This window comes from Octopus bimaculoides, chromosome 6 (genome assembly GCF_046866305.1).
Source record: "Octopus bimaculoides isolate indiv1 chromosome 6, ASM4686630v1, whole genome shotgun sequence".
NCBI lineage: Eukaryota > Metazoa > Mollusca > Cephalopoda > Octopoda > Octopodidae > Octopus > Octopus bimaculoides.
This window is the reverse complement of record NC_142933.1, coordinates 56,607,305-56,624,603: the sequence shown is the minus strand read 5'-3', so window position 1 is coordinate 56,624,603 and position 17,299 is coordinate 56,607,305. Positions and strand designations below refer to the sequence as shown.

The 17,299-nt window shown below is 36.8% G+C and overlaps 1 protein-coding gene across 7 annotated transcripts in view; it reads right to left on the bottom strand.

Annotated features, from left to right (window-relative positions):
- The window catches only part of LOC106879572 (uncharacterized), a 650,101-nt gene that overhangs the window by 493,141 nt on the left and 139,661 nt on the right, over positions 1-17,299 (bottom strand). For all 7 annotated transcript variants that reach the window (XR_016242266.1, XR_016242267.1, XR_016242268.1 and 4 more), the window contains exons 11-13: positions 13,540-13,659; positions 6,499-6,618; positions 3,529-3,648 (exon numbers count right to left, since the gene is read on the bottom strand). Coding sequence is in view for 2 of the 7 variants with exons in the window: in XM_089353939.1 (XP_089210065.1) it covers positions 3,529-3,648; positions 6,499-6,618; positions 13,540-13,659 (360 nt within the window). In the remaining 5 variants the exon portion in view is untranslated. The remainder of the gene's footprint in view (positions 1-3,528; positions 3,649-6,498; positions 6,619-13,539; positions 13,660-17,299) is intronic.

Sequence of the window (17,299 nt, the reverse complement as noted above, 5' to 3'; positions counted from 1 at the left end):
ACCATATAGCTAAGAAACAGTCTTTTTACCACACAAACAGGACTATGTTTTCTACAACAGAGGTTATAGAAAAAATACAAGGTAAGTAGATAACCAGCTTCTGAAAAATTCTAATTATTAATTTACTTTTTATGTATATCTCATTTAGTGCAACATCATGCAACAGATAAAAGTTTCATTGAGATCTTGTAAAATTTCTTTCCAATTTTTGCCAGAATATTTTTAAAAAGCATAGTTTAGATGTAGTTTCACTTACTGATGGTGAGAATTTTTGATATATTTATACTCAACTCAATTTTGGTGGGAAATAAACTTTTTTCTTTGTTTTTTTTTTGTGCTATCAACTGATCTCATCTCCTAATATGCTGCAAATGATTTTTTTCCATGGAAAGCGGAGGGGTTGAGGTAGGGTGGACCCTCGGAAATCCCCTCCTCACCTCACCCAATTAGGCCCCACAACTCCTAAGGCTGATCAATGGCAGATGAAACACATCCAGCAGTATTGGTCCAATTCCACCTATAGTGCTTTTTAGAGCCATATATCTATATGAAATGCTTCTTTAAAGCAAATACCATGGCTTTCAGCAGTATATCCATGTTAAGTAAGATATGCAGAATGCTTTAGACATATCTCTCTATAAACACTTGACAATTACATCTTTCTTTGAACAATTAAACTATTTCTTTCTTCTTGAGTTTTTACCTGAAACTAATTATACTTATTGAAAAACTAATGATGCTGAGCACATGATATTGTTATTGAATCTTAAATGTAACCATAGCAATTCTGTTTTTGTTGAGTTTGTGAAGAATAAATTCAATATTTTGCATCAAACTGATGTACAGTCAGTCACTATATTTTTGCCTCAAAGAAACATACTAGCAATGTTGCACCAGCATTTTTAAAAATATAGTAATCATACAAAATCTTATCAATCAGGCAATGGTTTTCATGGGTCACAATCTGCACTTTCTTAATGTGATCATCATCAGGGATGGATTTATAGGGAGTAAAGGGAGCAACTGTCCTGGGGCCCCTGATAGATACTGGTGGGGGGTGTCCCTGCTATGATACTGGTGGGGGGTGTCCCTGCTATGAAGAGTATGCAGCACTCAGCTCAGGGAAGTCCCACCTCCCAGCAATCAGGCAAGAAGAGGCCCTCTTTCAGCATACAAAGATATTTTGACTTTTTAAAAAACGTAATGAATTCTTTTATGGTAAATAACCATAGATTTTGTCACTTTAGAGACACCAATTAATTCAATTAAAAAACATTTTATTATCCAGTCCCAAAGCAGCTTTTGGGACAACAGAGAAAAGGGAAACAACAGAACACTCCTGAAAATGTATGTATGTATCTGTGAGTGTGTGTTTGTGCATGTGTGTGTGTGTATAAGTATGAGTGTAAATAAGGAGATTGATAGAAAGAAGTTATTGTCTCTAGGTCAAATTCCTTCTTTCAACATATGATTGAGCAATGACCTTGGCTTGAACGCTTGTAGTTAAAGACATGCACACATACACACACACACACACAAACACACACATGCACACATATATTGCTACTTCTAAACTCAATTATTTCACTGAGGCATTGAAAACTGGTCATATTTTATGAAACAAGTAATGAATATGTTCCATGATGAATTTTGAATTTAGTTTTAAAAGCACTTTTTTTCTGCTTTAGAATTATTACAAAGATGTTCAAGTATTTTTCATTAAATCGAACATATTTTCTTATTTTTTCCTACACTTTACATCATTCAGTCAAACACTTGAAATTATTATATGGTAGTGGGGCAAAATGAATGATTTCCAATTTCTTGTTATTTTTTCTCTTTCTATTTTCAGCCATTACATTGCAAGTATTGCATTCTTATTTTGTACCATTACATCATCTGTTGGAGTAAAAATTGGTCATGTAGTTGTTGAAGTTGAGGGAGTTTGAAACAGGTGACAAGAAATTTTTACTCAACTTTGACCTGATTGTAATTGAGGAGCCAATAAAATATCTGGATAATTTTTGGTGTTTAACCACCAATATTCTTTTCTCTGTTGGATTCTACATCGATATTTTTCCTGCATTTTTATCTGATTTGATAATCTTCAAGTTTCAGGAAGAAAAAAATGTCTAAATTGGGGCAAAATGAGTAATGACTAATTTTGATAATTTTTTTTCTCTCATAGTGCATAAATATATCAGGAAGAGAGCTGTTCCAGCAGCTCATAAAGAAGCTACAGAGAATATTTTATGTTGAGTTTTTAGATTTAGTCAAGTTTCATTAATTTCATATCACCAAAGATTATCCTGGTATTTTAATAGCTACCTCAATTACAATCAGGTCAAAATTGAGGTAAAATTTCCTGAAAAAAAAATTACTTGTTACCTGTTTCAAACTCTCAACTTCAACAACATCTGCATCACCAACTTTTACCTTATTCTATCTTACTAATTTTTACCCCACCTATATTTGTTTTTTATATGCTCAAAGAGAACAGTGATAATTTTTTGATATAGTGTTCTGAATATGTTATAGGTTTTATTACATTCAGAGAATGCCTTTACTTAGCTGATATACTTTTGGTAAGGTAGTGAACATTTTTGAAAAACATATTTTCTTCAAAGTCAAAAATGCAGTAAATATTACTCATTGTGCCCCACCTACCCCACTACTGGAAACTGGAAAAGCAGACTTTCAGAATAACTGTTTGAATTTCTGTTTTTGTTGAGATATTCCCTTTTTTTCTCATGCATTGCAAAACAATGAAGAAGAATTTTAAAAATGCATGTCTTTTAAATGTTGGTATCTCTACTCACCCCTCTCAGACACATGCACACTCATCATGCCTTGGGAACAGCAACAACCACATTTGTCTTTTTTGTAATTTTCTGTCATTTTATCGCATTTCACATGCTGAAACATTTGTAACTCGCATTAAAAGAAAAAAAATCTTACCCCCTCTTCCCTCCTTTATTGCACTTTTCACAATGAAGGAAAAGTCAAACGCTGCAAGTGGATGTGTAAAAGCAAAATTTAAATTTTGAAAAATATATCTATAAAGTGACATTTTCAGTCATTTATTTAAATTTTCTCTGCTAACTCATCAAATTCAATTACATCAAATAGATGGGTTTTGAGATTTAAATCTGGTAAATTTAAATCCGGCCCTGATCATCATTCATTGTCATGAAAGGGTTCAAGATTTGAAATTGTCTTCAGTGGATGTTCTCTGTTTGAAGTGTACCACTTGTGACATTGTTTACCAGTAAAAACGATTTTGTCTGTGGCTGAAGGTCAAGTTTACCCTTTCACATCACTGCAGTTATGTACATAGTGTGCAGGTACAAGTCCGTTTCCATTAGTGAGGAGGGAGTTCTTAATTTTTATTCTTTTCTTGTGTTACTGTTTATAAATGTAAATCATAATATTTAGACACTGAAGTATGCTTGTACAATTATTCTGTTTTCATAAATATGATGACATCTGTCAACTAAAATCATTCCAAAATTAGAAGCATACACTCACCAATACAAAGTTTCTTTGCTACAAGCTGGTATCCTGATTTACAAGAACATTTGTAGCTTCCAACTAAATTGAGACAGTTATGTTGGCAGTCACCATTTCCTTTAGCACATTCATTTATATCTGGAAAATTACCATAGGAGAGGAAATTTTGTTAAAATAAAGTATACACCTATATTTACATACAAATGCATTTACTTGAATTTTGAATACATATTATTATCTATTATATATATATATTCACACACAAATGTATATATATATATATATATATATATATATATATACACAAACACACACATACTTATGAATTAAAGTTGATAATGATCTCAAGTTTCATCTAACAATTAATAGACCAATAGGTGAAATTTGAAGTCTCAGTCAAATGTAATTCTAATAAATTTGACCTTACTAAAAATATTGAGTTCCATTTCAGTAAGTGCTCCATTGTTACCTTTAATATTTCTTTAAAATAACATTAAAAAATCAATGCGTGCCCCCCATCCACACACATACACATATACAACACACACACACACACACACACACACACACACACACACACACACACACAATTTATCAAAAATAAACTACATTATGGGAGAACCATATTCCAACTTTATCTTCTTTCAGATCATTTGTATAGTCTTGTCAAGGTAATTACCATATTGGACTTAAAACTCATATTTCTGGCTGTGGTGGTTTATGTTACTATGTCTGGCCACCAAAGGGGCACACTACCTTTATGGTTTAGTTGTCATCCACTCATTGCAAATAGTGGACGGGCAGATGAAAATTTAACATTCCTTTCATCTTTCTTGGAGAATTTTTCATTTAAAGAATTTTAAAATACTTTTTAATGATAACAGAGTCATTAAATATTGTAAAACACTTAGGTGAGGGTTAAGTCTGCTGTGAAAGGAGTATAATGAAATGATATGACTTCTCCACATAATTACTGATATCATGTAAGCAATTCTTCATAAGTTTGTGCTCATAGGCTGTGATAATTTGGTTTATTTTCAATATTTAATTATTAGTAACGATTATTGTATCTTGCAGATATACACAATTATCAGACTCCCTAGTCTATGGCACTCCCATCTGATATACAAATGTATTAGATGTAGGATAGGTTTTTGGTGCATTTAGAAATAAAACAACACATCTTATGTGTCAGCAAATATAGTACACACATGCACACACACGTGTATGTGAGTGTGTTTGCCTGGATGGAGTTTGTGGAAGAGAGATATCCAAGAAGATGTGGGATGAAGTGGTGACAGGTGATCTCAGGGCCTTGAACTTGGAGAAAATGACAGTATATGGCTCTCAAGAAGACCCACCTACCTTGGTGAAACTGAGATTCTGGAAACACAATGATTATATGTATGCACAACTTGCTCCATGCAGTTCTTACCTTAGGACATTCCTACCACCCATCATATCTCTAACTGCAAATCTTCTGCTGTTATATCAAATGTGAACAGAACTGCTTACTCCATCAACCTTTCCCTGATACCTCTTATCTTTCTCATTATCTGGAACCATTTCTTTTGATATCCATCTTTCATTCATAATACTGTCCTTTACATCCACATTTTACATTGATTACCCTCCTGAGCTCTCCTCCACCACCATTCACTCCTTCTCCCTATTTACTATGTCTGTCCCTCACTCTTACAACCTGCCCAATCACATTTCATCTAGCTATCTAGCACTCTCACCCTTTCTTCATTCTCTCTATTTATTCCCATGTAGTGTACTACTACTACTATTACTACTGCTACTCTGCTGCCCTTTGTCTCCTTTTCTGTTACTTGTCTCCTCTCTCCTACTTCCCTCCTAACTCATGTATGACTCCTCACCCCTCAACTCCTCAACACTTGTTCTTCATAATTTCACCCACTCCCTCTAACACTTCATCACTATTTTTATTTCTCTCCAGTTTCATCCCAGTTACTGTTATCTGCTTTTCTATAATGTGAGTAACTCACTACAGCAAGAAACCTATTCTGTTCTGGGCCCTTCTCTTTCACTTTGACTTTTCATCCCAAAGCAGAAGGCTGTCTCCTTCTTTACTGTAGTCTCTCTCATTTGAAGGGGGTCTTAGTTTTGCAGGCTTCATGGGGACCTTATTAATGCTGGTGCCATGAAAAAGCACCCAGTACATGCTGTAATGTGTTTGGCATGAGGAAAGGCATCCAATTATAGAATTCATTGCAAAGAAGATATTGAAGAATGATGCAGTCTTTGGACAAGATGGAACCTGTCATACTATCCAGCCTATGCCAACTCTGTGCTGCAATGTATATGACCTTAACAGGTTGATGCTTGGCAGATGGTTTCAGTGAGTATCTTCTCAATGTTCATGACAACAATTCCACTTTTTCTAAATCCATGTATTACCAATTCAACATCCCATACTAATGTTAATCACTAACAATAAATTTTATAACTTATTCAAAATCCACTGAAAACTTTGATTTAATTAACTGAACAATATTTGTGAATTTAATCTAAAGAAATCAGCTGTTCCAAGTTGTATAGCAATATAGAGATATAAAAACTGCTTTACTATAGTTACATTAATTAACTGCATTGATGAATGAGATTCAATGATATCAACTTCCATAGATAGATAGTAATTTAGTAACTGCTATTGATAGATAGAACATTTATTAACTGCATCACTATTTAGTAAGTTATCATTGTAGTTGATGAATAAAATGAATCACTATACATTAACTTGATATAATTATTGCACTTCTAGCTATTCCGTAACCTTTTAAGTAACATATTCACTTTCATCTTTAGTAATCTAATTAAGTCTCAGGATGTAGTTGCACTTTAATGGAACCACAGATTTAGACAAACAAGGCCAGTAGAGTATAAAAGATATATACTTTTATTAATGAGATGATTCAATGAAAACAAAAGATTAATAAAAATGATGGATTATATATAACTTACCTATACACTTTTTACCATTGTTAAGTTTATAGCCAAGTCTACATTGACATTGGTAGCTTCCTTGAGTGCTTTTACAAATGTGTTGACATCCTCCATTTGATTTGTAGCATTCATTGATATCTATAATAGAACATAATGCTGAATAAATAAGCTGATATTGCTATGCACATATGCATGTGTACAATGAGAAACATAGAATATAGTAACAGACAGAAGCTTTTTGGTCACAATAAATACATAAACTTTACTCTAACTATTTAGCACTATTTCAATCATGTTTGTTTGCCTAAAAGTTTACATATACACACACACATCCATACACACACAAGACCAGACAAAATTATATGGTCAGAGGAAATACATTATGCAAAGTAAAAAAGTAACCTATGTAAGAAAAAAGTCTATGGTGAGTTGTGAGAAATCTGCAGTTACTCCTTCCAAACAATATCTTTAGATTTATATCTGTAATTGGAGCCCTTGCAAACATAACTAACTGCTTCAGCACCGACCATGAGAGACTTGACTTTGTAAAACCAGAAAAAACATGGTATAATTAGAAAATTAGTGTTAAATGTCATTAAAAGCACTGCTAAAATATGAAAATGTAAAATATGTATATGTAAAACATTCCAGTTGTTTAGCATGTGATAAACTCTTATACACATATGTAGACATCCAAATATGTTTGTGTAAAACATAGATATATTACAACACAGATTCACACATGTAATGGCATATACTCTTGCTTATGGGCATGCATACACACATACAAACACACATATACACCCACATACACATACTTATATATCTACCTACCTACTTACTTGTACACATACATACATACATACATACATGACTAATCCATTGATGTTACCTACATACAAATGAAAGGTCTTTGCTTCTGGGTTAGAAACCAGTTCTTTCTCCATATGTGATAAAATTCAAAAATAAAAGCAGGATAATATACATACAAATATCAAGTGAATGTTTCATTCACATCTTGGATTTGTGTTCTATCCCTGACATTGTGTACAAGTCTCTTCCATTATAGCCTCAGACACAGACAGACATACCTCTATTTGTATTTATATCTATATCTATCCATCCATCTGTCTGTCCATTTGTCCATCCATCCATCTGTCCGTTCATCCATATATATATATATGTGTGTGTGCCTGTAACTGCCCCACCGAGCTTATCTCCAAATACCTTGACCATGTCCTTGCCCCCCTAGTGGCTTCTCTCCCTTCTCACATCCATGACACCAACCACGTGCTTCGTTTGTTCAACTCTTTCTCCTTCCCTCCTGGCCCTTCTTAGCTTCTTTTTACTCTCGACATCCAGAGCCTCTACACGATGATCCCTCACAACGAGGGGCTGCGTGCACTTAAACATTTCCTTGACTTCCGACCCAGCCCACAACCCATCACCTCCACACTCGTTCATCAAGCCGAACTTGTCCTTTCACTCAACTGCTTCTCGTTCGCAGGTGATTTCTACCAGCAGGTCTCGGGGGTGGCCATGGGCTCCAACTATGCAAACCTGTTCGTTGGCTATGCTGAGGCACAAATATTCTCAAGTTTCACTGGTCCTACTCCCGAACTATACGGTCGTTATATTGACGACTGTATCGGTGCCACATCACTCTCCTGTGAACATCTTGACTCGTTCCTCTCTTTTATCCAATCCTTCCATCTTGCCCTCCACTTCTCCTGCACTATCTCTGACACCTCTGTCCCCTTTCTTGACATTTCGGTCAGCATCCACCACTCCACTCTTTGCACCTCCATCCACTACAAACACACAGACTCACACTTTTATCTCAACTTCTCCTCCTCCCACCCTAAACACACCAAGCTTTCCATCCCCTATTTCCAATTCATCCATCTACGCAGGCTCTGTAGTGACAACCATGACTTTGAGACTCAGTCTCAACTCATGGCTCATCACTTCATCCTACTAGGATATCCCCTCACCACCATCCAGACCGCCCTTGCCAGAGCACATTCCGTGGATCATGCATCTGCTCTCTCCCCCCGAACCTGCCCTGCCATCTCTCGCCTCCCTTTTCCCCTCACCTACCATCCCACCACCCTACCTCTCCAACGCACCATTCTCCGAGCTTTCCGGCGCCTCCAGTCCAACCCTCCACCTCACACATCTTCCCTAACTGACTCCTCCCCTCCTTCAAATGAGCCCACAACCTACGAGACTTCTTGGTCCACAGCTTCTTTCCCAACCCAACTTCACAACCTGGCTCATTCCCTTGCTCGTACCCACGTTGCTGCACTTGCCCTTACCCCTCCAACACCACCCTCCTCACCGGTACCCATCATCAACTCCTTCACCTGCACTTCTACCAACATCATCTATTACATCTCCTGCTCTCTCTGCCATTCTCTGTACATTGGACAAATGGGGCGCCACCTGACCGACCGATTTGCGGAACACCTCCAAGACATCCACCTTGGCAATGACACCCCAGTGTCACGCCATTTCCACTCTACTGGTCACTCCTGGCAGCAACACCTGTCCGTGTTTGGATTGTCCTTGCACAGGGGCCATTCGGACTCCCGTTTGCACCGTGAACAGGGATTAATCTTCTCTCTTTGCTCCTTTGCACCACATGAGCTCAACTCTCCTCTCCTCTTCATCTACCCCACCCCCTTGCCTCTCTCCTCCTCCCCCTCCCCCTCTCCTGCTCCGACTCTTACTTCTCTTTACTTCTCTTCACCCCTACTCTTTCTCTTCTCTCTTACTCTCTCCTCTCTTTCTCCCTCCTCTCATACCCACCTTCCCTTTCTCTCATACCCACCTTCCCCTTCTCTCATATCCACCTTCCCCTTCCCCCTTCATCACCAGCTCTCCCTCATAAACCCATCCCACTCCTACACACTCCTACCCCACCTTCCCATTCCTTCCCATCCCTTACAACCACCCCACCTCTGCCTACCCACATACCCTACCTCTACCCCTACCCTCAGCCTAAACCACACCCCACCCATGCTTTTCCCACTCGCCTTCCCCACCTCCCAACACACTCACACCACACTACACCATATCACACAACATGCCACTTCACAACACACCACCACACACACACCAGCACTGACCAATTCCCATCCCCACATTTTCACACCTTCAGACCTACATACATACATGCATACGTTAAGATTACCAGCATTCTCTCACACACACGCACCTTTGTTTTGGGATCACTACATTTTTGTTATCTCCCCTTCTTCTTAACTCTCCTGTGTGATCCTTCTGTCCGGCATTCGCCATGATAGATCACTGACCACTACACATATTTTTTTCTCTCCTTGTTTCTCTCCTTATTTCTTTCTGTGTTCCTTTCTATTGAAGAGTGTAGGCTCAAAACATTAAAGACTTTCTCTATTTCCAAGCATTATACTAATACATCCATTTGTTGTTTACACCACCTGTCTTCGTCTGTTGTTTTTTCGTGAATTCTCCTATATATATCATCATCATGATCATCATTTAACATCCATTGTCTATGCTGGCAAACTGGAAGGCTGCACCAAACTCCAGTCTGATTTGGCATGGTTTCTACAGCTGGATACCCTTCCTAATGCCAATCACTCTGAGAGTGTGATGAGTGTTTCCACACACCACTGGCATGGGTGCCATTTGTGCGACACTAGTATCTGCTATGACTGCGATTTTACTTGGCTTGATGGGTCTTCTTCTCAAGTACAGCATAATGCTAAAGGTCTCAGTCATTCATCATTGCCTCCGTGAGGCCCAACCCTCAAAAGGTGCTTTTTACATGCCAGTTATGTGACACCAGCATTGGTTACAATTTCATCCTTTAGTATCCATTTTCCATGCTGGCATGGGCTGGATTATTATACAGGATCCAGTGAACTGCAGAGCTGCATCAGGCCCCAATGTCAGCTTTGAAATGGTTAGATACCCTTCCTAATGTCAACTACTTTACAGTGTGAGCTAGGTGTTCTTTTGTGACTTTGGCATTAGTGAAGTCACCAAGTAACTTGCATGACAAAGGAAAGAAAGGAAATGGAAACAGCTCTTTGACTGAGCAGGAGTGTATTTGACAGAGGGAAAGTTGGCTTTATGCTAGACATTGAAGGCTAAACTATGATACAGAAACTAGAACAAGTGTCTGGCAGTGCAAAGAGCAGCAAGATCAGAAAGTAGGGAGATGATGTGTGGGATGTGAGAACAGCAAGGAAGAGAAGGGAGATGTACAGTGTCAGAGATGGATGTTAGAGGTACATGAGAATGGCTATAGAGAATGGGGTGACGAAGGTAGCAGGTGGGTGAAGTTTTGATGGAGGATATGTGAGAGTGTTGAAAATGATAAGACAGAGAAGGTGTTAAAGATGTGGTATAGCAGACCTAGGATGTAGTTCTGAGGGGAGGGAGAGATAACTGAAGACACAGAAAAGGGGTGATTGGTGGGAAGTTGTATGGGAAGGTTAATAAGAATGAGGGATGGAAGTGGTTTCAGTAAGAGAAGGCAGTAATTGGTAGTACAAATGAGGGCCTGAAATATGTGCTGATTCTACTCTCAGATAGTTAGAGTGTGGGGAATGCTTGATATGGGCAGATTGGGTGCAGAGTCCAGTGTGTATAGGAGGTATAAGTGTGATGCCTTCAGAACTTCACTTTGCTGTGTTAGGGCTTTTCAAGCACTGTGAATTGCTCTTGAAGCCAGCCTCCGTTACTTCATCAGCATATAGTAGTTTTGAAGGGCAGCCAGTCTTAAAATTCTTTTGTTATGGCCAGGAGGATTGTGCTGAACTGAAGGGGACTGAGAACAGAAACCTTGTGAACTCCTACCTACACTCTAAATTCATCAATGTACTTGCAGCTAACTCCCACCTTAATAACAGCAGTCTTGTACATGGCTTGCATGGCTCTCCCAGGCCATTTGTCTGCCATTAGCTTCCTTAGGGACAACCAGATCACAGAGTGAGAAGCTCTGTCAAAAGCTTTCTCCAGGTCAACAAATGCCAAGTACAATGATTTACTTTTGGCTAAATATTTCTTCTGCATTTGTCTTACTAAGAAGATGGCATCAGAACTTCTCCCAGGCACAGAACCAAAATTCAGTTCATCTAATTTATTTCTGTTCCTAATTAATTGGGTTATAACTCTGTAACTTTCATGATGTGGTCCAGCAATTTGATACCTCTGTAATTACTTTATCTAAGATGTTTCCTTTAATTTTGTAACAGTTGAGTATAATGCTGCTACACTAGTTTTTGGGTTTGACACCTTATTGTACAACTTAATTAACTATCTGGGTGACTAAGCTGTATCCTATTCAACCAGCTACTTTAAGCATCTCAATAGTAATTCCTGATGGACCAGGGGCTTCTCTGCCTTCATATCCTTAATTGCCTTATCTATCATACAATTAATTCTCCTCTAGGATAGCTGGTTCTTCTGTTGGATTCAAGAATGAATATGTACAGCATTGTTTTGATTTTCACTGTTCCCAATGCATGTGATGATTTAATATCTGTTTGGCAGACATCAGTACAAATTAGCAAATAATGTTTTTTTGATTTCTATAAATAAGAACCAAAATTCTTGATTAGATTCATTGATCCAAGATACTGAAGAGACACAAAAAAGTCTCCTTACCTCAATGAATTGAATATGCTGTGAACATGCACTATCTGAAAGAAATTGTTCTCATAAACAAACAAACAAACAAACAAAAAAACAGTGATTAGCATTTGTGTATATGAATCTCCTGGAACGTATTAAGAATGAACATGTACATCATTGTTTTGATTTTTACCGATTTCCATGCTTGTGACAATTTATGATATAAATTATATTTTTTTATTTAAAAAAAAAAATTATTATTTATATTTTGGAGGATACTTTGACATGTTTTTTTTCGCATCTGGAATTAGAAACCTGCAAAAGGCTCAGCCTGCTACTGTAGATCCCAAACCCTCAGCCACACCTTTGCTTTCCTGTCTTGTACTTGCTTGCCCATCAAATGAATTCAATTCCTCCATACATCCCATCATGCAATGCAATTTTCTACAACTTTCACTTTCTTCTGTCTGGATCAATTCTAATTCATTCTATCTTTAACAAAATCTTACCTTTCTATTACATACAACTGAAACATATGTAAATACCTTGCTAGAAGTTCCTTTGCTTCTAGTCACAACCAATCTGGAACTCTCATCTGTTTTCACACTCATCGCAATAACTATACTTTTATTTCTAACATCACAACTCTATGAGAATCTAAGTCCACATTCCAAATTTTTGTCTACATTACATGTATCTATATAATTACATGATGTGAAGAAATGCCATTAAATGCCAATTGTTCACTACATCATGTGCATATTATATGATATGTTGCTGAAACTGACAGATAAACTCAATGAGTATCTTAAAACTCATCACAAAATTTCCAGTTCCTGCAAACCTCTTGATCACCAATTCAACACTCTGCACCAATATTGAAAACTAATGGTTAATCTCACAAATTACTCGAAGTCAAATAACAAGATTTTTAATAAAAAAAGACTCATGATTTTATTATAATGAAAATGACTGTTCGAAGTTCTATAGGGATTTAAAAACTGTTTGGCTCTATACTTAGTAGTAACATTACTATTATGACTTTAATTAACAGCATCAATAAACTAAAACCAGCAAAATCAACATTTCAAAGACTGATAGTAATTTAGTAACAGCAGTAGATAGATAGAAAATTTATTAACTGCATCACTGTTTAATAAATTCTCATTGTGATTGATCAATAAAATAAAACACCCTATGAATTAACTTGATATAATAGCTGCACCTTTATCTATTCTGTAACCTCTTAGGTAATATTTTTCACTTTCATCTTTAGTAATATAATTAAGTCCCAGGATGCAGTTGCACTTTAATGGAACCACAGATTTAGACAAACAAGGCCAGTAGAGTATAAAAGACAAATACATTTATTAATGAGATGATTCAACGAAAACAAAAGATTAAAAAAAAAATGATGGATTATAGATAACTTACCTACACATTTTTTACCATTGATAAGTTTATAACCGAGTCTACACTGACAGTGGTAGCTTCCTTGTGTGTTATTACAAATATGTTGGCAGCCACCATTTGATTTGGAACATTCATTAGCATCTAGAATAGATATCAATGCCAAATAAAAACATTGATACATTTATATACATATACAACACAGAGTATAGTAACAAATTTAAGCTTTTTAGTTTGAATAAATCTATAAATTTTACTATTAGAATTGAGTATTCTTTTATGTTTAGTTACCCATAAGCTTGCATCTACAGGCACATATATACAAATATCCCTGTATCACTGTATTGACATTGACCAGACTATCAGATATTGCTATATACAACTGTCACAGTGCACTTCCTGGCATTGTTGTAACTTTTGAGTGATGCTGCCCCACTGACTAGGCAAGTAGACCAACATTACTCCTAAATAGGATGCCTGTCTGTCACAGGGTTACCCAGTTATGGCTGGGTGAACTGGAGCAATGCGAAATAGAGTGCTTTGCTTAAGTACACAATGCAGAGCTAGTCTGAGAATTGAAACCATGATTTTGTGATCATGAGCGCAACACCCTAACAACTAGATCATGTGTCTTCACTATATACATGTATGTATGTATGTGTGTGTGTATGTGTGTGTGTGTGCGTGCGTGCATGCATGTGTGTGATTATTCAGTTTTATTTCAAGATTTCTTGCCAATAGAGAAAGAATCAGTTTCTAACCTAGATCCAAGGCTCCTTTATAGGAATTTCAACAACATCAACAGGGTATTTTTGTATGTATGTATGTATATGTGCAGGTTTTTATGTTTTGTTTTATATTAGATATTCTCATGCATATAGTTGCATATCTAGATATGCACATGTATACTTAAATGATAAACTTCTGGAAAGTCTTACAGATTTTTACAGTTCCAGTGATGGCTTGGATCTGTAATCTTTGAATCAGCTTTCTCTTTTCTGATTTTGAGAAAACTAATTTCTCAAGATTGATATTTAAGCAGCATGTTCCATATCCTAGTGCCCCAATAATTACAGATATAAATCTGAACTTGTAATCTGAATAGAGTATCTGCAAATTTCTCAATAGTTCAGCATAGGTATTTCCTTTTTCACTCATCTTTAGCTTTATGTTAATATCCGCTAGGCAGCTGATTTCCACAACTGCACACAGTTTCTCTCCTCTATCCCAAATCATTATGTATGTCATTATTCAGTTTTATTTCAAGATTTCTTGCCAATAGAGAAAGGGCTAGTTTCTAACCCAGATCCAAGGCTTCTTCGTTGGAATTTCAACATCAACAACAAGGTATGTATGTATGTATGTATGTATGTATGTATGTATGTATGTATGTATGTAGTTTTGTTTTATGTGTCTTCTCATGCATATACTTGCATATCTAGACATGTTCATATATACTTAAATGATAAATTTCTGGAAAGTTTTACAGACTTTTACAGTTCCAGTGATGGTTTGGATCTGTAGTCTTCAAATCAGCTTTCTCCTTTCTGGTTTTGAGAAACCTAATTTCTCAAGATTGTTACTTAGGTAGCGTGTTACATAACCTTAGTGCCCCAATAATTACAGGGATAAGCCTGAACTTGTAATCTGGATAGAGTAACTGCAGATAGATAGATAGATAGACAGATACATATATGTATGTATGTATGCACGTATGTATGTATGTATGTATGTATGCACGTATGTGTGCAATGGCCCAGTGGAGGCACAATGTATGCACGTATGTGCGCAATGGCCCAGTGGTTAGGGCAGCGGACTTGCGGTCATAGGATTGCGGTTTCGATTCCCAGACCGGGCGTTGTGAGTGTTTATTGAGCGAAAACACCTAAAGCTCCATGAAGCTCTGGCAGGGGATGGTGGCGAACCCTGCTGTACTCTTTCACCACAACTTTCTCTTACTTCCTGTTTCTGTTGTGCCTGTAATTCAAAGGGTCAACCTCGTCACACTGTGTCACGCTGAATATCCCCGAGAACTACGTTAAGGGTACATGTGTCTGTGGAGTGCTCAGCCACTTGCACGGTAATTTCACGAGTAGGCTGTTCCGTTGATCGGATCAACTGGAACCCTCGACGTCTTAAGCGACGGAGTGCCAACAAATGCATGCATGTATGTATGTATGTATGTATGTATATATGCATGCACGTATGTATGCATCTGTCTGTCTGTCATTATCATTCAACATCCATTTTCCATACTGGCATAGGTATTGTGGGAGATGTAAGTAAATATAGGCATGTATATGATAGAGGCAGCTGTGTGATTAAGAAGTTTACTTTCCAACCACATGGTTTTGAGTTCAGTCCCACAATGTGACACCTTAGGTGAGTGCTTTCTACTATAACTGCAGGTCAGCCAAAGTCCTATGAGTTAATTTGGTAGGCATCAACTGAAAAAAAGCCTCTTGTACATATATACATATGGCTTCAATTCTCAGACCAGTTCTGCATTGTGTACTTGAGCAAAAGTTTTTCTGAGTGTGTATATTTGTACCTCTTTGTTTTGACATCACATGATAGTTGTAAATCAGTACTACTCTTATACAAGCAATGTCATTAATTTTTAATATTCTTTGAAAATATGTTTGGTGGTTATGGGGTAATATTATCTTACTTGGAAACAAGTAAGGATTGGCAAAATAAATAGCATCTGTCAGTAGAAAATCTGCCTAAATAAACTCCATTTGACCATGGAAAAGTGGATGTTAAAATGATGATGACGATGATGATTACACACACACACACACACACACACACACACACACACACATAAAATGAGAGGTGTTCATTTCAAACTAACATAATACTTTCAATTTTATTACACTTTGGTCTCTTAAATCACCATTCAAGTGGTAGCATTATTTACTCTCTACTTTTTCAACACACTGGCATTAATTAACTAATTTACTAACTAGTTAACAATTATTGCTTACATAATACTTATCCATGCCAAAATTTAATTTCATTTAACTTCAATGTAATTCAACTTAATTTTATGTTTTTGGTTCACTCATTCTATGCTGTGTGCTTTCCTACCCCTATCATTCCGTTGCTGGGGTCGAGGGTCACTGGTAAATACTTTGATTTATGTCTGGACATTTTTTCCTCATCTTTTCCCTCTCCTTCCAATTTCAGGCTCCAACCATATAAATGACAAGTCATTATCTTTACTAATATCACAACTGACACATGAGTCTTATTGCCAGTGACTCTGCCCTTACCTACTGCAACATTATACTCCCTATCACAGGGTTTTCAATCTTATATTTATTTCATTTTCTCTATTCACCACACTCCTGCCATCATCATTGCCATAATTATTATTGTGTTTACTATTATTTCCAGGGTTTGTTCTGTACTGGTCTTATTATTAGTAGCATACCCTTATTTTAATTATTCTCTAAATATTATTATTTTGAAAAAAATTGTTTTCTTGGTATTTGCCATATTTACACATTATCTGCTGGGAACTACCAAGACACTCTGAGGTACAAAATGGATATGATGTTCTTAATACATTTGGTGAATGTATGATGTCAAGAAGTGCTCAAACGGAAAAAAAAAATTGTGCACATTATCTATGAAATTTACACAACCATATGAGCACAACATGGTGATCTCATATGATAAACAGTGCATGACCATGCAGGTGGGACCCAGTTAGAATTTTCTTCAGGCCAAGTAGCCCAACCTGCACAAAAGGTCCCTGAATAAGGTCTGTTTAAGG